The sequence below is a fragment of the Struthio camelus genome, chromosome 2 (assembly GCF_040807025.1).
Source record: "Struthio camelus isolate bStrCam1 chromosome 2, bStrCam1.hap1, whole genome shotgun sequence".
In the NCBI taxonomy this organism is placed as follows: Eukaryota; Metazoa; Chordata; class Aves; order Struthioniformes; family Struthionidae; genus Struthio; species Struthio camelus.
The window spans coordinates 107,875,900-107,899,491 of NC_090943.1; the positions used below are offsets into that span (position 1 = coordinate 107,875,900).

At 36.8% G+C, this 23,592-nt stretch overlaps 1 protein-coding gene across 3 annotated transcripts in view; it reads right to left on the reverse strand.

Annotated features, from left to right (window-relative positions):
- The window catches only part of ZNF407 (zinc finger protein 407), a 348,707-nt gene that overhangs the window by 304,361 nt on the left and 20,754 nt on the right, over positions 1-23,592 (reverse strand). For all 3 annotated transcript variants that reach the window (XM_068932042.1, XM_068932041.1, XM_068932040.1), the window contains 2 exons: positions 13,063-17,880; positions 7,053-7,167 (listed from right to left, as the gene is read on the reverse strand). In XM_068932042.1, coding sequence (XP_068788143.1) covers positions 7,053-7,167; positions 13,063-17,836 — 4,889 coding nt within the window. In that variant the 5' untranslated portion in view covers positions 17,837-17,880. The remainder of the gene's footprint in view (positions 1-7,052; positions 7,168-13,062; positions 17,881-23,592) is intronic.

The following is a 23,592-nucleotide window of genomic DNA, read 5'->3' on the forward strand; positions in this document are numbered from 1 at the left end:
AAATACCACGGCAAGACACTGTCAATTCAGGAATTTGAAGCAATTTCTACATATAAATGATTAAAACCAAAAACAAGGCCAATCTAAACCTTCTGAACTTCGAATATAAATCCAAATCATACAACCTGAGCTTGTCAGCAAAACAATATTAAGTTTTAAACAAACACACCTCCCTCCCGGTCTGTACCAAACACCTGTACTGACAACACACTCCTCCAAGGCTCTCCCATTAAGCAAATCGGACTAACCTCTTTTTCCCCCCAGTTCCTTCTGCTAATAGAAGGAAGTTTGCACCCGTACCTTGCTCAGTATTTAGGCCAATTCTTCCAACCTGGGCTTCTAAGGTTAAAAGTCTCTTCTCCACACTGGAAATACTGGAAATATTTTAGGACTGCCTACTTGCCTTCACACTAACTGTTAAGCATCCAATTTTAGGACCATCAGTCTATTTCCCAGCACCGCTCGTTAAAGCTGCTGCCTCCTCAGGAGGGGACTCCGACCCTTCCCACGCGGGCAGTAAACCGGAGCAAAGAACGAGCTTGCTCTCTGAGGATACGCTCAGAGTGAGGTGTCTGCAAGGTGTGAGTATTGCAAGCAGCGATTGCCCACGTTCTCAGCCACCTACAAGCTGCCATGACCCCAGGCCTGGCTGCAGCCCCCGGCCGGCTCCAGTAAGGAGTTGGGGGGCAGAGCCGGGAGCTGGCAGCATTCAGCCCCACGGCCGGGGCCCATCACTCTTAGGTTCTGCGCTACCCACTCTACCATGTGTTTCTAGTGGCTTTGGGGGGCAATACGTTCTTTGCTTTCACATGTTACGAAACCCTGGTCCACAGAAATGCGGAATTTTAATTAGAAGAAAACTACGCACATTCCAGAATCATGCAATGCTTTAATTTGCTTTAGTGCCTTAGCACATACTAGACTTGCTCTGTAAGATGTCGATGGCCTAACAGACGCACACACATCCTCTACATCAGAGCAAGCTGCAGTAAAGTAAAAAAATTAAAAACGCATGTCTGTAAAAGAAGCTGCACTAATTACACGTGCTGCATATATCACAGTCACACCTCTGTGTATCTTGATAATTACCATTTGGAAGCGCACTGAATTAGATTATACGCAGTACAGATATTAGTCTGAATCACTAATAGTATCTCTAACTGCAATGCAAACATATGCTCTCTTCAGTATGTCCTTCTCACTGCTTTTTACTTCAGTAAGTACAACTAAATCATTATTATAATCTAATTTAGAGCACAGATTGCTAAAAATACATTTTATTAAATCTGAAAGTTGTTCTCGACTTTTCTGCCTCATTTGCAATACTGGGCACAGGCTGAAGGGTCTTTCCACTGTCTCTGCCCAACTCCTCTCCGTTATTGTGGTACTTGCTTTAACTTCAGCCAGCTCCATGGCAGACTTCCAGGCCAAGAGAAGGTCTCGCACAATGCATCATAGCATCTGCACCAGCTGTTTAACGAGGCTGGGAGCTTTTTTCAACAAAAGTAAATTGCTTCCATTTCAAGTAGTTTTCTTAAATAGTAAAAATAGAGACAACGTGCTGAAGGTCAAGTTTGCAAATCTAATAAAACGACAGGTAACCGAACAAAAATTGGCAACATAATGTAACACACATGTTACCTTACTCCACATACTTCTCTAATATTTCCTTATTAATTATTTTAAAGCATGTGTGAGCATGGAAAGCTGTTGTGTAGGTTTAACTAATTTTTTTTTTTTTTTCCACTGGAGTAAACACAGACACAAAGCATATGATAGAACCAAACAGCAAAACGCAGATAGAGGAAGTCAGATCTGCCTCTGGAATAGTCATCTAGCACAGACATAACTTTAATCTAAACAGCTGAACCAAATATCTATTTTTTTGCTTGGACACATCTGTAGATATGATGTTTGTAATTAATTGTTCAGTCCAAAAATGCAATTCTGTGGTGCATTTGATGATTTAGGTACACAACAGCTTTAGTTCTCAGAGCTAACTAAAAATAGTGATTTTAATTTATTCCTGCTTCCTACAATTACCCACAACCATGTATTTTTAAATATTTCCAGCCTATAAAAATTACTAATTTTTGCCACTTGTGTTTATCTGCATTTAGACTTTGATTTGGATAAATTAAGCTCTCAAGTGTTCCTTGCTTTATGAAACTCTGCATGTTGTACACTTCAACACAAATAAATGACTTCTACCATTAGAGGTTTAAATAATGTAATGTATTTCATGCTCAGCCTGAAGCTGGATTCCAATGAAGTTGCTAATGCACGTAATGATTAAGTGTAACTCAAATACTAACTGTGTTGTTGAAAACATGACAGGCAATAATTTGGTCTATTATATTCTGCCATTTAATTGCCTAGTACAGACATTCTGTGACACGTTATGAAGCAATGATTTACAATTATTCAAGCTGCAAAGGTCAGAAAGTGACATTATAATCATCTACACAGAGATCCCCTCTAATGCACAAAAACTAGGTAATACCACACAAAAATAGTTTTACTGGAGTAGCAACTTTCTATTTAAGATTGCCCAAATTGCACAAGTATAAATAATTAATGTACATTACAGTACATTAAGATATCCTTGAAAATATAATGTTTTTCCTGTTCTTACCAATAAATTTATGAATAACTCTTTTTTGCTTGCTAAAAGCAATCTTAAGAGAAGGCTTTCACTAAAAGTAGCCTGATACTAATAGTAGTCAGTTAAAAAAATCTAGAAATCTAAAAGATCTTTTAAGAAAACAAAATACAGGAGTACAGCCAATTTTTTCGATGGGGCTGGTCAAAGTGCACTGTTATCAATAAAGTAGTAAGATATATTAACCAATATACTCGATATACCTTACTACTTTTCTTTAGATGTTCTCAAGGCAACCAGTGTCACTAAAATACTGGGCTTTATACAAATTAAGATCACCAGCCTATTCCTAGCATTAGCAACAGCAGCAAAAGTGAAGTTATATTCATGCTTAGGACACCATAACTCTCTTCAAAGCTGGTTTACATGAGGCTTAAAGAAAACAACTGAGTTTAGCCACAGACTTATTTAGCAGAACACCTTCTAAAAATCTCTGGAGTTAATTGGAAAAAGGATTTTTCACAACACATTGAGGACTGAGGAGTAGCAAGAAGATGGACCCCCCTCTCTACCAAAAACAAACAAACAAACAAACCACACACACATACAAAAACCCACACCACACACACAAAGGAAAGATCTACTTTAGCAAAATACAGAAAAAAACAAGACCTTTCCCACCCCCTCCAATTTCCCTTGTATATGCAAAATATGTACTTTTGCTCCTTAAAACACTTGACTACTGCGTATGGAATCAGCATAATGAAGACATTAACACAATGTCTTGTCATTTTTTTTTTCAGAAACGCAGTAACAAATGTTTATGTGCATGTTTTAAATATTGATTTTTTTCCTAAATATCCAAACCTACCTTATAACCCTCTTCTTCAGTAGATTTTTTTAAAAAGTCATAATGAAAGGAGAGAGGAAAAAAAGAAAGAAGCAGCCACTCTTAGTTGAAACATGTAACTATATCCCCCAAAATTCTATTTCTGAAAGCAAAAGCAAGAAAAAAGCAAAGGAATTGTAGATGCATTTTTAAAATCATACCTTGCCTATAAATTCTGTTCAAAATCTGAGGTGCAGAACAATGCATTTTTTATATTCTACTTGAGGCATAAAATTTGAAAAGTACATGATAAGCCTTTTCACGGCGCTCCACTCTGCAAATGAGACAAAAATTTTAAATGCTGGGCAACGAGGATTTGCTTATCTAACCCAGGGTATCAGCCAATTTCAGAGGCAGACTTTCAAAAATTAAATTCAAATATGCAGCAGTTTGCTACTCTCAGAAAACAGATCCTACCTCTGAAATAATGGGATATATTTCACAGCCATGGGTATGGAAAAGAAAACAATTAACACACATCTGCGATAAGGAAATGAGTAGCAGACTGTTTATTCCAAATGTTAAAACATTAGTGGTGTCCAATTTCTGTGTCATGTAGTTTTTGCTGTGCAGCTGAAGAAAAACAAACCCTGAACTTCAATTAAAAAATAAAACAACATAGCAAAATTGCTGCCTTTTTCAACAACTAAGTGAACTATATATTGTATACTTTGTATCACGTAAATATAAGGAGAATTTGCAAAATTTAGACACAGCAACCCTTCCTCCAACAGAGCAACACGGGCATGACTTTTTTTCTTAAATAAAAAGTCCCAGAGAATTTATTCCCCCCACCCCCCCCCAAAAAAAAAGTATTTTGAGACTAAAACCACAATGCACAATGTTGCACTGACATTTCACCTTTAAAAAGTGCCCTAGCATATTCAAAAGCTTTTGAAACATAATTTTTCCTCATAACTAGCAGAGGGCTTATTACTATGAATCTAAAAGTCAGAGGATAGAATATTAACTACTGCAGAAAAGAAAACATAGTGCAGGACCTTCTGTTTGTGACAAAATTACAGAGTTAATGTTCCTGAAAGATCACTTCACCTTTTAAAGCATGATTTTTAAAAAGGTAAAATTTATAGCAATTAAAGCTAATGAAGAAATGCAGCATGAGCTGCTTATGTTCAGGAACTAATAGGTCCACTGAGCATTTCTAAGATTATTTAGCCATCAATGATAATGAATTGACATTGTCAGTGGTGTTAATGTACCAATGCTCTATAGTGCCACTAATCCGATAGCCAATCCTAGCAATTTTTTTTTTTTTTTTACATTGCTACTTTATTTTTTAACCTACGGACTACCCTATCCTTTCAATTAAAACGGCAGAAATACAGCACAGGCTATTAAGACTTTTCTCTCTTCTTCCACATTTAAGGATGGCATATTCATTATTTGGACTCCAGTTCAAACTGTTCTGGTCATTCCTTGTTCTTCAAATCCAGTTGAACTCTTCAGGACTGTTAGCTACAGCATAAAAATGTCTTTTCCAATTAAATCAGTGTTAATACATAATTCTTAAAAAAACATTTTTGGTGCACTTTATGTGAAATATGATGATTATTTAAACTGCAAAAGGACTAAACTGGCATATAAACCAGATTCTTGTAAGCAGAGGGTATTGTGGCATACATCTCTTCAGCTGATTGTTTTATCATATCTGAATAGCACAGCTTCATGGTGTTGATGAAAATTAGCAATACAATATTGCACAAAAATGAAAAACGCATACCTGTTTGGCTACCAGGACGACATGTTAGCGTCACACAGTAAGTAATCAGCTTAGCAAAGCAACTAACATTCAAGTCCACAGTTTCAACCATTCGTATATATTTTGCTCTCTATTGTATTAACAGTCATACAACAACCTAGGGTCATCTATTTTCTGAAACAGATTCTAAGAAAATGTCAACCCTTAAATGAAGGAATGAGTTTTTGAAAAATTAGAAACTATGCCAAATCTTAATCATGTTAATTCTCTTTTCATAAAAGATACCGTGTTTACTATTTTGAGATTTTTGCCTCTTTCTCTTATGATTACATAGTTAAATAATAACGATGATTTCTTCAGTTTAAGTTAAAAGGGAATTGAATAAAGAACCATTGTCAAGTTTGTTGACAACTTCCAAAGAAGAGAGCTTAGCCTTCGCTGAACAGCTTTGTGGATCTGTGGTTGTTAACCATCTTCCATGCCAAATTCTCTGCAGTTCATAAGGCAGAGACAGTAAAGAATAAGTTAAAAAATAATAAAATAAAATAGGCTACAATACATAATGTTCATTTTAGACTTGAATTACGCTACAAAATAGAGTAGCAGAAGTCTTTCTGATACTGATCTTCAGTGGAATTAAGAATTAGACTCATATATTTTTAATTAGTTTTTCAAGAAGCCAGCGATTAATTTTCTTAAGTGAGTGAAAACATCCAAAGTATCTCATGATGCTGCATGCAAAATTATTTGAAAAACAGAGAGATGAATCAGTGAAAAATCACTCAACTGCATCTTCAGCTGAAGATTCACTTGTCCTTTAAAATGCATAACCCACTTTGTCCTCCAGTGGATCCGTATAGCAAGTGTTGGCTAAAAAAAAAAACCTCCTGCGGAATAATATCCTTAACATCATACCACACCATTCATGTGTGCACTGCATTATCTAATTGAACTTGTGCTGTTCTACGCATTAGCTATAAGACCGCTACAGCAGGTTACATAGGTTTGAGTAGAGTGTTTTTATATGATGCATATATTAGTTAATTTCTCTAGCATAATAACATTAAAATATATTTTTAATCAGAACTAGGGTATTAAAATCCAACTTTGAATGTCCTGTGATGTACCATATATGCCATGGCATTTTAAAACCTTTTAAACATTTCTGCTAAATTAATTAGTTTTGCATTAAGGAGTCTCAATGCTTCCTATTAAACGCAACACATTTGAAGGACAATTAAACATTATGAACAATCCTTCTGAGGACATAACTATTAAGTAAAAAAGAAAAACAAGATTTTTTTGGGTAACAAACAAGAATACAAACATACATAAAAGGTTTCAATTTATTTTTAAAGTCTTAAGCCTGCAATATTTTAGATCCGTTTGTTTGAAAATCGGTCTTCTGTTTTGTTTTTGTAAAGAATGAAAACCCTAATGGAGTCCAGAAATCTGTTAATGGTACTAAAATTATAACAGTATAGCAAAGAAAAAAAAACCCACACAGTAAAGTCTATATTATATATTTTTTATGTCTTTAAATGGAATTTACAGTTCTCCCTGGCAATGTGAATGAACATCCTATAATTTAGTCAATTTACAGATTACAGGTTCAAATTGACCTTGTAGCCCATAAAATTGCTCATCTTCAGTGCAGGATTAGAAGTGGGAAAAGAATGTCATAACTGTATTTAAGGAATTTACCATAACAATGGAAAGGAGGATATGCATGCATAATTTTAGCCACTCTTGCTCACATCACAGTTTTCAATTCTGAAACAATGCATATCCTGCACTCTTCTCCTGGTTAACCATGGTGGAAACTGTTTCAATTTACTCACCCACAGACATGACACTTGTATTCCCTCATCCCGAGGTGCCTCTTGACATGGTTTCTGGCATCTCCGAGCTGAGCTGTTGCAAAGTGGCATATCTTGCACTTGAATGGCTTTGATCCTAAGTAAAATTTAGCATAAGATATGAGTTGCATTAGAATAATATATTACCCACAGTTAAAGAAATAAGAATTCCTGGGAAAAAAATAACCTTTAAAAAAGCCTATCCCACATTTACCCTGTTTGAGATTTTTGCCTAATAAAAAAGAATCTCGTACATAAATTTATAACTCTGGGGACACAGAGAGGGTGTATACTATACATTACTCATTAAAGTTTCCTTAGGTTCAAGATCACTGGAGCTACTTGCTTAACTTTTAATAATCATTTACTTTTTGTAAAGAGTATTAAAATGAGAAGACAATATGCTAGGAAGATAACCTTTCAATGAGATGACAAGTTTTCTACATCCTTCCCTGTTTCCAAATGCTGAAACTCAGGTAATGGTCTTAAAGTGGCTTGATGCTGGTGTAAACTGAAAAAGTACTTGTTTTTTAAGCAAGTATGTTTGAAGTAAAGTAATTTTACAAGTCTTCCGACTTTGAATAGATTTCACATTAGCATTGGTATTTCAGAATTGTTCTGTCACACACAGAAAATGATTCATCGCCTAGCTATTGTAATGACATGCAATGTATGAATATACAGGGGATAAAATATTATGCCTTTACGACTGTTTTATGGTCAAGAATTTATGATTATTCTGCAAACCAGAAGTATTGACATTTTGGCTATTATTTATTTCAAGAACAAACTTTAATATTAAATGCCTAGTGCAGACCAAAGAACTCTAAAATTATTTCTCCAAGGAAGCAGTACTAACCTATTTCTTATATCACATCAGTTCAGCAAAAAGTCAAATAATTTGTCATATTTAACAGTGGCCCTCTACTGAAGATGGAAAAAATACATTTTTACTGTAATAGTTAAATTTGGCACATGTCAGTACCTACGTTACTACACAGCAACATTATTTTAAAGTCTGTTGTAGCACTTTCCACTTTTCTGACCAGTAAATCCTTAAACCAATAAATCAAAATCATGGAATTGCAGTTAAAAATAAGTACAATATGTTCACAGATTCTCTGTATTATGTTTAGTATATGTTTTGCGAAGCACTTCTTCCAATACAGTTAAGCACAAGATGAAATATGTGATCTTTAATAAATATACATAAAGAGCTCTGATAAGAAAAATGTTACAGTATATCATACTTGATCAATGAACCTTTGTGCTGTGCCCTTGAAAACCAAATATCCTCCACGAATCCACTGGTGAAATTGAGGATCTTAGTAAAAAATTTTTAGAGTCTTAAATTTCAATTTAATTCCCAAAAGCTGACGAAAAATGAAGCATTTAATTTTAATCTTCTAACTGAAATAAAAAAGTCAACAGTACTAAGCACGGGCAGACAAGGTTGAATATTTCACAGTTCAATGACAATGAAGCCAGATCTCTTAATACTTCCATTTCTACTCTTGGAAGTAGATGTAAAATATATTTAGCACCTGAATGGTTATATCTAGTCAGCTTTATACGTTTAAATGTCAAAAGCAGGTTGAGACTGCAGCTAACAGCAATCACATTCTATCAATCACAGTGGAAAAAAAACAGTTTATTTAAATGATCGCGAAAAAAAACTATATTAATCATTAATTTGGTGACATTTCAAATTAACACTGCATTCTATAAAGAGACCCATGCAAATAAGAGAGAGTTGATCTATGCATTAAATAAAGGAGTATTAAAGTTGATGTCTTAACTTGTGATCTTCAAGACTAATTACACAATTAATAATATCAAGGCCACAGTCAGAGACTTTTTTTTTTTTTTTTTAACTCTATTGGTGTTTATGCTGCTGTTTTATATCACAGAATTCAAATACCATGTGGATTCAACCATGGTACTTTTAGTTTCTTTCCTACTGATTAAATTGTAAATGTGTTCCTCATTCTGCTGCTGCAGGTGTCCCGCAGGGCTTCTATACAAACCTTTGCTGTTTTCCATTTACATCACTCCTTTGTGGAAAAACTGTAGTTCAGGCCAATTGTGGCTACAGTGTGCTGACAATACATAGATGTATTATTCTGTTGACTGCTCTCATCCAAAAAATCACTGAGGCCTTCACTTCACTCCCCCCCTTCCCACACTTATACTCAGGGCTGAATATCTGTTAACATCTCCATTTAAATTCCATGAAAATCCAAGTGCTGGCAGGCTACAGGCAGTACTTATCACCTGAAACAAACACAGTGCATCTCCCTTTTAGGTCGCTGATGCCACAGTTGTTCCAATTTATTCTTCGATGCAACCAACTAAGATCTTATATTTCAGATGAAGGTGTTAGTCTAAAAGTTGAAGTAATGGGGCAAAAATCTGTATTGACCAAAAGGCTATTTGAAACAATATTGAAGCAATTAGCCATTTCTTAGCCATACTTTTATTTTCACAAACTTTAATGGTTCTCATAAACTCTGTAAAATGCGATACTATGGGCTTCGTTCTTGGCTCTTAGTTAACTACAAAAATGAGAAAAATGCTTTCAATATAGCATCTTTCCAGCCAAATCGCTTTTTTACCAAAAAAAAAAAAAAAAACCCACAAAATCAGTTCACCTGCAGGTTACAGCATAGAAACAAAACATATACTTTGTAATGGTAGCAGTAAACAATAAGGCTCTTAACAACAGAAATGGAAAAAAAAATAAATTTAAATTAGACTAAATTTTAGAGTTCAGGACTGACAGGACAAAATTCATGCTGTTGTTTTATGCAGAAAACTGGAGTTAATAATCCTAATTTTGTATTGAGACAATAGAGACTCAAAATTAAAAGAAAAAAAAAAAAATCACCTCCTGAGTTTTAAGCCAACCAAAACTGACATCTGCATCTGCAGGAATATCTGTCTGTCCAGGTCAGGCCCAAAGCAAAGTGAGCACAGCCCCATGAAACATCATCATCCTATTTCCAGCCAGGCTTAGGATATGGGGAGTAAGATAGCATGCTTATATTGGACAAATCTTCTATTAATTGAGAAAACTGACGAGCAACTAAACAAGGATGATGTGGTTGCAGGTGATTTTTCCTCAGATGTTGATTGTTAATTAAGCTTTTGGGACCTGCATCAACTGCAGACTAAAAAGTCCTCCACCTCTACTACTCCTTTTATTTTTCTTTACGCTTTCCTCATTTTCACTTGTCAATGTGTGATGGACTTACTTGTTATCTCCTCTCTAGCAAAGTTTCCCTTTCATTTGCAACATGAACATCTCTTAGATTATTTAAAGGTATTTTGAAAGATTCTGTTTCTCTTACTGGGAATCATTAGTTGTGTCTTTCCAGCACTATCACCTCCCTCCGCCCCACAGACCATTACCAATTACTCAAATTAATTAAAAAAACACAACAGACAAAACCAAGGTGTTATATACAGTTATAGACATAAATGTAGACATTTACATTTGTATGTATGTGTATATACATATATTTATGTATATACACACAGGACTATCTCGAAGCTGAAGAAAGATTTTAGAAAAAGCACATGATCAGAACACTAAATGGCAAAATAAACTGTAGCCCTCCTCCTGTAATGAACCTGGTGTTACTCTGGAAGAGACGAGATAGGGTAGAAATACCGTACTTCTTCGCCTAGCCAACATTAGAAGCCAGTGCATACAGTTAGTGGTGTAGGTCCGTTTCCTCTGCCACCATTTCCAATAACCAAAAACCATTTATTTCTTTTTCAACTGCATCCGTTGTCACGCAGATTAGAAGAAAAGTTTTTATAAAACGCTTAAGGAAATCACAAATATGAAAACAGGGATTGGAAGAGAAAGCCTTCTTCCCATTAATTATTAATAAAAGTCTCCATATTACTATTTCATGTGAATAAGCAAAACATCGGAAAGCAATTTATTTAAAGGTGTGGTGAGAAAGAGCACAGATTAAAGCCTATTCTGCAACTCTTCTCTATCCCCTCCGACAGCACCACCAAAAAAATCACTTGCAAAATGAGATATGGTCTGCTACCACTTTGCATATTTAGGGCCATTCCAAAGCACAATAAAAATATACTTCATGGTAAGACCTACACACAAGATGTTAAAAAGTACACTAACTTTTACTAAATGTTACAATCAATGATGTAACGTATGTAAGTAGGGTTGCTTTGTCATATATTGATAGTTACCTCACTTTCACATCCACATTAACTTGATTTTAAATGCAATTAATACATATAGTCAAGGAAGACTAATGGACTACATTCTGCACTTAACCTGGTGGACGTTTTCAAATGGCACAAGTGACCAGTGCAAACCTATTTTGCATTGTAAACGACTAAATAAATCTTAATGGATTAAGAATGATCAGCTATCAACACACAAGGGAAATTAAGTGCTGAAATGCCTACATTGATTATTTTAAATTATTAGCCTTACTCTGTTCTTGAATTTGTATGCTTTTAGTGAGCTTTAACACATTTACAAGACTTATTGACTATAATTACAAGAGAATTCAAGTAATGGACACATCAATTATAAGCAACATGTCTTGACCAGACAGTTGCATAAAGAATTCTAAAGAGAGCTCCATTAGCATCTTCCCCTTAGTTTTATTCAGTTTTATCTGCCATAAGAGGGCATATTAAGGGCTTATATAGCTGTTCTGACCATGTGAACATGAATGTCCCTCCCAAGACGTAACATTGCATTCAGTGTTAGATATTAGCTGCAACTATATAGATAAATACGTTATTGACAGCACAGAAGTAATGGTAAAAGTATTAAGTATGTGAATTATTGGTACACATGAATACTGCAGTTATAGTAAAATACTTTGAAAGATTTGAAATACAATGCCTATGTTCCTCACGATTAATTTTAAACTTTGTTGTCCAGTCATGCCCTTGCCTTTGTATAAAAATTTAAAGAAGTATTTTAGGATTATGCCAGGAAATACCATTCTTTTATGTCTCTTTTTCCTTACCTTTTTGTTCTCTTCCTTGTAACCATGCACTAAGTTTCAAATACTGCATGAATTTAAACTATAGCTTCCATAATAAGCCATTATTTAAAAGTACAGTAAAATAAACCTTACAGTTTTAATGAAAATATGTTCATTGAAATGTGAATTTATTATTCAAATCCACTCATAAATTCAACCATGGAGACACCACTTGTCTAAGCAGAGCTCAGTGATTTAGAAAAGCTGTCTATTTAAAATAAAGAATGTATGGCAGGTTTATAGAAACATCGCAGTGAATTTTTACATAAATTTAGAACTGCAGCTTATGCATTTTTCTACAAAAATGTTTTTAAATTTTCCACTTAAAATTAAACATAAAAAGGAAATGAAAGTGTAATCAGCCCAGAAACAAAATCAGATGCTACATCTCTGTGCATCACATCAACATTACACACTACCTTCCAAAAAGACTATTCCAATTCCCATAACTTATTTCTATGAAAAATCTTGTGGCTTATTATTTGTATTTATTAAGGAATGATGTAATGCTTCCAGATAGTAATTTGATATTATGCTATGCTGAAAGTGTAACTGAATCGAACCGAAATAAACTATTTAGACACTAAATAATGATAAGAAAGTTACAAAGAACGGCTAATTTGTTCTCTCACACCAGTACTGCTTCATTATATGAATTTAAGAACATATTAATGATTAGGTAACGGGAAGGAAATCTCTTTATATCGAATAAAAAGCAGAAGGACAACTGCACTTACAACGCTCTTACATCTTCTGCCATTTGATCACTGTATGTTCATGCTCCTTCACATACTTAATACTTATGTAATTTTGAATTTCATCAGTGGTTCATCAAGCTATATGAATGCCATTTCATAAGAAATGTTGGTGAGATTAACAGGCAGAAAAAGACCAATGGTGTAATTCACCATGTCTGAAAACAACCGGTTGCAAAAAGAGCATTTCCATACCTGTATGGGTACGAATGTGAGCTAGGAAGGCCATGGAATTGCTACTTCTACACATCTTCCCACAGTACTTGCAGATGTTGCCTTGATTCTCTTCCCTCTCTCTGTTTATTTGCTCCGTGTCTTCCACAATGTACTTGTTCACTTCCCGCAACAGTTCTTCGTGTTGCTCTTTGATATGGAGAAACAAGCTCTGCTCGGAATCAAAGGGCTCCGTGCACTTAACACATTTAAAGGTAGCGCCTCCTTCCGGCAGCTCCTCCACGCTTGCCTGCTCGTTTCGCAGGTGCCCGGCACTGGCCAAGTGCTGGTGAAGGTTGCTTTCTGTGTAAAATGATTTTCCACAGAGTAAACAATGAAAATGTTTTTCTTTTGAAGGATGTTTCATGGCTATGTGAACATTTAGTCCGCTCAAACCATCTGCTAGAAAACCACAGTCATCACAGCGAATTCGTGTTGATTCCCCAAGGGAAATTCCTTCCAATTTCTTCTTTTTCACACCGCTTGGTGACGTGTCTGCTTTCGCAGTGAGCTCACTAGCTTTCACTCCACCTGACATCTGCCCTTCATCAGAAGGGTCAGCAGTCTCCCCACCTGGATGGCTTTTTAATCTTACTATAGAAGAATCAAACTTGCCAAAATTCTGCATCATCTTTCCTTTATCATCAGCACTGATAACTGTTCCCAAAGCCTCATTACTACTTTCTTGCTTGCCCTCAGCTGTTGAGCCATCTGCCTCCCAAACACTGTTATTTATAGTTACTTCTGCTTCATGTTGTGCTTCCATAAGGGCTTCTTCCTCCTCCCCAGTAGGATCCTCTTCAAAACTTCTGTCACCCTCTAAACTATGTATATTTTGTACCATTCCCCCAATGTTTTCAGCAAAATTTGATTGCTCTCCTGCACTATTTGTTTCCGGAAGAGTTAGCGTAAGTGGATTATTTTCTTTTAGGGAAATTTCTTTGAGAACGTCTGTGCTTCTACATTCTACTTCAGGGTTTTCTCTATTTGCTTCCAAGCTTTCCTCACCTTTTCCTGAATTCACTTTTGTGTCACTTGATCTATTTTGATCTGCTGCAGTGCCATGGTTATCTGAGTTGAGCAGCTCCTGACCATGCCCACTTTTCTGCAACTCATTAGTACCTGCTTCTTTAACTGATACCTCCTTATCAAGCTTAGCAACTTTGTCTCTCTGAGGAGCTTTCTGGAATGCTTCACAGGAACGATTTTCGCCTTCATTTTTAGATTTCTCTTCAGGTTCAGCTTCTATTGTATTCTGGGAACTGCCTTCTTTAAGGGTTTCTGGAGATGCATTTTCATCTAGGACAGAACACTCAGTTAAGCTTTTACTCATGTGATCACCTTTTGCTGCATCTTTGGCATATTTTTTTTCACCTAAAACAGTTTCTAAATCTCCTGCACCACGATGATGCTCCTCTTGAGGCAAAGCAGCGGCTTCTTTAGTGATATTTGCTGTGTCTGCATCCTCCCCAGAGGCAGAATAAACGTAAGTTTCTCTTCTAATTTTGTGTTTCTCTGTTGCTGCATGCCGAATCATCTCTCTGCGAGTAACCGCATAGTAGTCACAAGCCATACAGTAGTATTCAAATTGTTTTGTATGCTTTCGTTTTACGTGCAGCTCTAAAGAAGCAGCAGAATGAGCAATGAAGTTGCAGTGTATACACTTGTCGTTTCCCCCCACTGTTCTTCTCTGGAAGCATGGGTCACCATCCTGGGTAACCCTAGCTGGTTCCAAAAATATACGTTGTTTTATATTTAAAGAACTTTGAGTATGTTCCAGAGCTGGTAGCCGATGGGCATTTTCAGCTTTTATCTCGGAGTTTCCTTGGTCAACTTCCTGACTTTCTATGACAAAATTTTCCGGATCTGATGACTGGCTACTATCCTCAACGTGTTCATACAGAACAGTTGTGCGGTTATTAACCTTCTTGCTTATGGATTCAAAATTACCTCCTTCAGGGCTAACAATGATCTCTGAGTTCTGTTTTCCATGTCCTTCTATTTCAACACGACCTCTGTGTTTTTTAGTGGCACAGTGACGTTCCATATCTCCTTTGGTTACAGTATAATAATTGCAAACCTTACACAAATAGCTGTATTGATGACTGTGCTTTCGTCTGATGTGAACAGTCAAATTTGTAACACTGGAGGCCAAAAGACCACAATGGGTGCATGTCCTAGAAATAGTGCCTTTGGGTCTCCCTCTTCTTGGTGCATTAGCTAAAACCAATTCATTTTCACCAATTCTTTCATCAGCTGGAACCCATTCCTTATTTCTTGATATGTTTTCCATAGTAGAGGAAGAGACATGTATAATTTCCTTATCTAACTCAGTATTCACACTCCCAGAAATGGAAGGCTCCATCACTCTTTTAATACCACCAACACCAACACAGACCTTTTCAATACATTCCTCAAAACGCAATCCTATATTATTTTTCCTGGCATTTTCAAGGTGCTTGCTTCTTTTGATATGCTTCTCCATTCCTTCCTTACTGAGTGAGTAAAGATTACATGCTTTGCAAAGGAAATGATATTCCTGTGCATGTCGTAGTTTTATGTGCCTTGTAAGAACCGTGGAAGATCTTGTCTTATAAAAACACTTTTTACACTGAAATTGGGTTTTACTCAAAACAGAATGCTTCAGTTCATTTCTGTTATTTATTAGGGAGGAATCTGGGGTTTTTGCTTTCATTGACACTTCCATATCCTTTGCAAGTTGTTGACTGTTGTTCGATTCCAAGGCAGCATACGTTACCACTTGCAAGGTCAGATCACTGTTACTCAGTGGAGGAGCTTGCTGATCGTGTTTTTCATCTTTTTGATGATTTACCAGCTCTTCTTCCGTTAGAAAAAAGAGAAGGCAAGTTGGACAACTATGAGACATATTATGCTCTTCACTCATATGACTTTGAAGGTTTATCACGTTCAAGCAAGTAAATGAACAAAGCTGGCAATTAAAGCTGCAACCTCCCATCTGATGTTTCTTGTCCTGACAGTGTTGCTTCATGTCTTCCTTGACTACACAGGAATAACTACATGTCTGACAATGAAACTGGATCCTCTTTGTATGAAGCTTTACAACATGAGCTTCCAAACTTTTTCTGGTCTGAAAAACATTACCACAATGACTGCAAGCATGACAAACATTATAATCAGCAGCAAGTTTCATTTGAGAATCTTTAGTGTCTGTAGTGCTGGAAGAAACTGTATTTGGCCTGTCTTGAGTAAGAACTTGAATTTCTGAAGTCGCTTCATGTTGATTTTTATCATGTGTTTCTAATTCTGTATGCAACGTAGGTCTTACATCGCCAGATTTAAGCTGCATGCTGGAGATAGGCTTCACGTGTACTCTCTGAGTATCAGACTTGCCTTTCTTACTACTACCCAACAAATTATATCTTCTTCTAACCTGCCTTTTTAATCTAAAAGAACTACTTTGCCTAAATGAAGTCTTTAGCAATACAATGTTTCTTTTATGTTCTAGTCTATCAAATCTCCTTGTCATGTTTAAACTGCTAACTAGCTTTTTGGTCGTTGGAGGGTGCTCCGATTTATGCAAGATGCCTTCCGAGGGTCCTGGTATTTCTAGCTTTCTAGTAGGGACTTCATGATTTTCTTCGACACTGGAAGAAAGCAGCATTTCCTTTGTCATAGTAGCTGGCTTTTCAGTGCAAACATTTGTAGACGGTATCATTTCAACAAGTTCAGTGCCATCATTTTGTTTAGACAAGCTTACTTTTGAACCTTTCAGCGTACTGCAAACATTGCTTAGTTCTCTTTTATCAGCAGTCCTTGTCCTTAATTTACTGGTCCCAGGTTTTGTTCTCACATTCCTCTCTCTGACTGCAGTAGACTGTTGTTTATTAAAGGATTTTTTTGTCAGTATCTGTACAAATCCTCCCCGCGCAGCCAGGTTTTGGCGTCGAAGGTGTGTCTTGCCAAGGAAGTGAGAGTTTAGGAGATTTTCCTCAACACTCTGAAAACCACAAAGATCACAACAAAATACCTTGGATTGCTCGTGATCTTTTTTAACGTGCGTGCATAATGCTGAGCTATGTTCTGCAGTGCAACTACAGTGAGGGCATGTTTTCTCTTTGGGTTCTTTAGAGTGGCTTTCTCTTATACATTTTCCTGTATCAGAGCAGGAGGGGAAAAGCTGATCACACGTTTTGCCTTTAAGATCATTGCCTATGTTTCCAACAGGATAGCTAACACTGATTTCTTCTGAAGAAGGTATATTTTCAGGAACAGCAGCTGGAACCTCTTGTGAATGTTTATTTTCCCAGTGAATCTTCAATATGGCACCATCAGTACATTTGAAATCACAGCGTGAGCACATCAAATTTGAATTACATATATCATCACCAAGACAGCTGGTGACTCCATCCTTCTTTATAGCTCCATCTACTATACTAACTGCTTCTCCAACTTGGACTTTCTGCAGTTTCCTTTGACTATCTTTAACGTGTTCTGAAGAACTCAGCTTTCTTTTTCTGGAGACATTTTCAGGTCTATCTGCTTCAACAGTGACAGAGTTTGAAGATTCTGACAATGCCCTTCTATTTGTGTCATCCTCTTCTCTTTTCTTTTCAAGGTCCCCCAACACTTCACCTGATATGGGCCTTGTTTTCTGCTGAGATGAAGAGTCACATTCAGCATTTTTTCCTGATGCATTTCTAAGAGAGTCTTTTGTTAACACAGTTTGTGAACTCTCATCAGCATCGTCTCTCTTCTGATTATCCTCCCCATCCATTCTTAACAAGGATATTACCAATTGTAGATCATCTGGCTTAGTACCTATAAAATACAAGAGTTATTATTAGTCTTTGTACATACTCAAATGTTACAAGGCTCAAGTTAAAAAAGAAAAAAATAATTAACAAATTAAAATCACAGCAGAAAGACAAACACAATGAAAGAGACTAGACTGCATTTTCAGTAGGGTATCTCAACTTATGGCACCTAAAAATTAAACCAACTTCTAGGCAGGGGAGTACAAAGCTCCCTGTGATGAGCATCATGTGAGCGAGCACTGGCTTCAGAAGCTTTTTTTTGGTAATCAAGTAAGTGTTTAAGTCTTCAAGAAAAGATTACATAATTTAGCAGTGAGCATTGCTGAGCAATGAGACTCACAAGCGCTTAGCATCCCTAAAACGTTGTTAATTTTATTTAAGTGTTTAAATTCTTAGCATGCTTAACTTAGGCAGACAAGTCTGACCTTTGTTTCAGGAAGCATTTTTAGGATATTCTAAATATAACAGCTTTCAGGGAACCTGCCACGGGACGCTCAACTTTTCTTGAACTAGAAATCTCAGGATCCTAAATTTAAAAGCTCTAAGGAGAAAACGACCATGACTAAAACAAGCAAAACAAAACCAGCACAACATGCAAACACTGTAAGAATGAATCTTTCTTTTCTTCCTCTGCTTAGACATTCCACAGAACAACAGGAAAACAGCTGAGAGAAAGGGAGGCCGGTCGGAAAAAAAATGCTAAGCATATCATTCCCCACCACTCCGAAAATATCCTCTAGAAAATCATTTCCCAAAGAAACAAAGCAGACATGAAATAAGAGTCCAGAGAGGGAAAGCGTCTTGAACCTCAGCAAGAACTCTAACCATCCAAACTCTGTTACCAAAAGATTTTTCTCAACTGCCTAGTGCGACCTTCCTGCTCCCAAAGGGACATCACTCCTAGAAAACTGACCTACCAACAGAGTTTGGGGGAGGGAGGGGGAGAAGGAGTAGAAATCAAACCTTGACATTTATTACCTTTTCATTTTGATACAAAGCGATTGAGAATTGAAAATGCATTTAATTTTAACAGATGATTAAATACAAAATGTTTATCTATGTGCTTTACACTATGATTTAAACATCAATTTGCTGCAGATCCAAGTATCCAGTTTTTTGTTCAGTTAGCCATTGAATGAGGCCATGACCACAATTGTAAGTACTTCCTGACAAGACTAAGTAATTGCAATGTTGATACAGAGTACAATACAGACAATACAGGATACAAAAAGCTAGTCAAGTACATGCCAAAAAAGGAAAAAAAAAAGGAAAAAAAACACAACACACTCCACCACTCATGCTTATTTTTGAGGCTAACGTAGTTCCGTAGTTCAAGAAGCTATTGAACTGGAAAAGTATACTCAAAATCAGATGGATGTAGTACCTATGGAAGTAACAACAATTTGCTTTCTTGCTTAATATTAATTTATGTAAGGCCTACAAGCAATTGAGTGCACAGCAGCTGCATACATTTAAGAGACCTACTTTTCAACTGCAGGTCTCATCAAGCTAAAGTACTGACCAAACTTACACCTAGCTACTTATACCTAGCTTTTTAAACGCGAGAATGAACACGTCCAGATCACAATAGGCCTTAGGAAGGATTCAGACATCACTCCTCTCTGTTTCTGTGATTCCTACACTGTATTATTTTCCTTTGTTCACTAAATCATGATAGAAACTATCACAATTAACGAACACGTGAAACAATCAGGGCTATATACTGACTTACACCAGCTAAGAATACTGTCAGTACCCTCAAAAATGCTGCAGCAGTTAACGCCAGATGAGAATGAAGCCTTTAAAGTGCAAGCTTACCCTGAAAAGGCTTATGAACGCTGCTGGGGACACAGAAAAAAGACCAAATGAAAATGATGATGTTTAATTGGTGTAAAGTGTTATTAATATAACTTGCTTAGGAAATACCAAGAAATTAGGTCAGTGATGAGTGCCACGAGTCCACCCCTAGCTATCTGCACGCAGCAGCCCTGGGCCCTTTGCCCCGCCACCTTGCCACAGCAGATCCCCAGCGCACCGCCAAGACCCAACTGCTCTTTGCCTGCATGAAAAAAACAGTTTCCTTTGCTGCACAATACAATTGGCGTTATCAAACCAATTCCCCAGCTTCTTTACCAGATACTTTCCCCTCAGACCATTTGATTTATTGGAGAACCTGTCCAGCACTGAATTAATAACCTGCTCTGGAAATTTCCACTACCATAGGGTGTCTCTGGATAACTAGTAGTTTCTCCATTGACAAAAATTCGCACATTCAGGCCTTATTAAGGAGTAGGGGATTGGTGGCTCCTCACCATATTCTCTTCTGACATTCTTCATGCCCATTTAAAGTCATCCCATAATTTGATTTAAACCTTAAAGTGCTGTCACACCTAGATCAACCTCTGACAGAAATCGCAAACCACTTTCAGCCAGAGCTACAGTAATCACCCAAGGTGGATGCTTTCCCAGCTGTCAGGGAGAGGTATCAGTTAGTCTCAGAACATGCCTTTTCTGCCATTCCGGCTCAGATTCAGCTCATTTCCAATAGCCACCCGCAAACCTCAAGAAAAATGGCTGATCATTTGCATACAGTACCTGCAAGCTCAGCCTTACTTCTCTTAATTTGTTCACTTCCTCTCCAACAAAGGTTCATCCTTCTCTGTGCTCTATCGAAAATCCCAGATTGCAAGGCTTACCCAATTCATTCAAATCAACTTTCACATCCAGTTCTGGCATCCAACCTTCAATTCAACTGTATTGCATCAATTAAAGAATTATTTGAACACTTCGGAAAAAAAAATATTTCTTTTATTTCATCTTTTTTAACTGGTTATAGTCACAACTGAGTTGCTAGACAAGACAAAAAAAGGCAAAACAAAATTCCATAGGTGGTGCTAATAATTTCCATAAATTCAGTAAGAAATATAGTCACATACATAATACAAATGTGCAAAGTAATCTCATGTCCCAGCCTTCTTACCTAATTCCACAATTCTACAAGTTGATAGTAAATGAAGACACTTTTCTCCACCTTCATTTCTTGATAAACCTTCTGTACCATGTGGACAGGAGATGCTCTCTGCCTCATTTATAGGCAGCACTCCTAATGAAGTCAACAGGCTCACATGTATTCCCATAACTAATAACAAGTATTATCAAGGCAAGACTGCACTTTATGAGTTAGGTGTAGTAACAGTTAGCGATACCCTTTTATCAATTTTGTCTCTACTTCATAGCTGAGTGTTCACGAAAATAATCTCCCCTTCCATATCCTTCCCAAGGCAGATTGGTCTCCGTCCCACTTCCATATAAACTGTGTCAGAAGATCACTAGTGGGAGTTCCCACCAGCATGAGCACCACATTCTAGAAAGAATTCTTTATAAAATAACTATGACTTAGTTGCCTTTGTCTCTCTAAAATTATCCTTCAATTACTTAATTTAAACAATTAATTTTCCTTACATTTCCTTTGGTTCTCTTAAAAGTTGCATTCAGGACAGAAGCACATCCTCTGAGGTAGATATTAATAGCTATCATCACTACTTTCTGCTGGGACCATAGTCACAGCAGTTTGCTGAGCTGTGGTCAGTTTCCCAAATTTCAGTTGAGCTCTAAACACAACGCTGAACCATGTCTCAGTTTCTCCCTACTTTGATCTTTGCTCAGCAACATAGTTGTGTCTCTAACACATGATTTTAGCAGCACATACCTCAGTTTTCTTGCTGAGATAGTAGTGCCTCACACACCCAAAGGGAGCTTTGGGCAGATCTCTTCTTAGCTTCCTGCATGGATTTATTGCACGAAATACCCACCTCTGTCTGAACTGTGACTATTATTACTTGAAGGATGCATTCAGCACACCATAAGCCTCCTCTAGGCAAGAGACGCCATCTCAGTAACGTTTTGCTTTTGCTCCCTATCGTTCTACCCTGACTGCAAGCTTCTCTCCTGAAAGCCAGGTACTTCTACCTTCTCAAATTTGCCACAGGATGAGAGGGGAACGGCAAGGGAACTGGCTGGTCATAAATCTGGGTGGTCCCAACCCTCAGCATGCATAAGACGATTCACTTCCGATCTCATCAGAGCTGCTGCAGTAATTATTACCAGCCATAGGCATCAGTTGTTAATAATATTAACAGCTAGCATCAGGAGCACTTTGAGGTTGTACAGACCTAATGATCACGTTTCAAATATGATACATAAGGTAAAGTGGATTTCTTTTTGCAGCCTTGGATCATACTGGAGTCTGGCACAGGGATCTTATCAGTAGCAGAGATTCTGCATCTGCATTTCAATTAAATCAACTGATAACGAAAGCGTGTATTAGACGTAACAAGAATCCCTCTGCAGCTATGGCAATTTAAGCACATGCTTAAAGCTAAGTCCTACTAAAGAGAGTGGCTAAATGAGGCTTCTGATACCAATTTTTTTTTAATGTTTGTTCTTCCACAGCTGTACTGGCACTGTAATGCTGGTAAACTCATCTGACAGCAGAAGTGGGGAAGAACGCTTCTTGAAGTTATAACTACCCAATTCATGGATCAGTGAGTCTAAAAAGATGGGAGGTCCGAGCTCTGGGGCTTTTCCATCTACCTTTACCTTTTAAAGATTCCAGTTAAGTTCTGAGAACTTAAACAAATATGTGAAGTGCAACAACACAAAACCACTTCATGTATTACACAAACATATCGGAAAGGATTTATATAGGCTCTCGGACAACACCAATGAAATCAGCAGGTGCTACGCAGCAGGCCACCAGGAACGCAGAATCAAGCCCAAGCAAAAGAGATAGCAGTCAAATCTTCAGTACTTTCTTTCCTTGAAACTCGGTTCTGTCAAACAGCTATCTCTTAATATCATATTTGATGTTCAAAATGAAGCTGTTCTAACTCAAAAGTGAGTTGACTTTTTAGAACATAAATCTTTTGTTAATGTTCATATAAATCAAGTATAGCTGAACAGATTCTTAAAGGATGACCAAAAATTAATTTAGCTTCAGGTTAACAAATCCTTCTGCTTGGAAACATCCCTATGTTACTTAAGGCATTTTGAGGTTATTTGCAACAATTTGTTGTTGATACTTTTGAATAAGAAACCTGTTGTGGCCTGAATATTTCTACACAGAAAACACTAAGCTCAGTAACTCCACTGGCAAATATCAGTTAAGTCTTTAATGTAAAGCTTTCCCTCAATACTTATTGAAGTATCCAACTATGCAAAAGAAGTAAAACATACCTTTAAGATCTTCAAAGCAGAATTATCAATCTATATGTCACATTACCATAGAACTCTGTACATCCAAATCCTCACCCATATATATGAGGACACACAAACATTTTTAAATTACAAGTGCATAATACACAATAATTTGACTGTGTTACAAAACCGAATAGTAAAGCTAAAGATTCTCCTCTTTCATGTATCAGGATTTCCAAATGGTCAGAATCCTGGAGTTTCTTTAATATTTAATCTAATTTAAAGGACACATCCATGGTTAGAACTACCTCAGCACTACCTCAGTACCTACACAGAAGAAAACAAAAAGTAAAAAAAAGTAACTCTTTCTGAGCTGCCACCAAGATAACAACACAGATTTTTGTACTCTTCCTACATTTCTTTTTACATATTGATATGGTAGCTGGTACAGCTCTGCACAAAGGCATCAGTCATTTGGGGACAGAAGGTATTCTCTCTGATGGAAAACGAAAGCATTCTA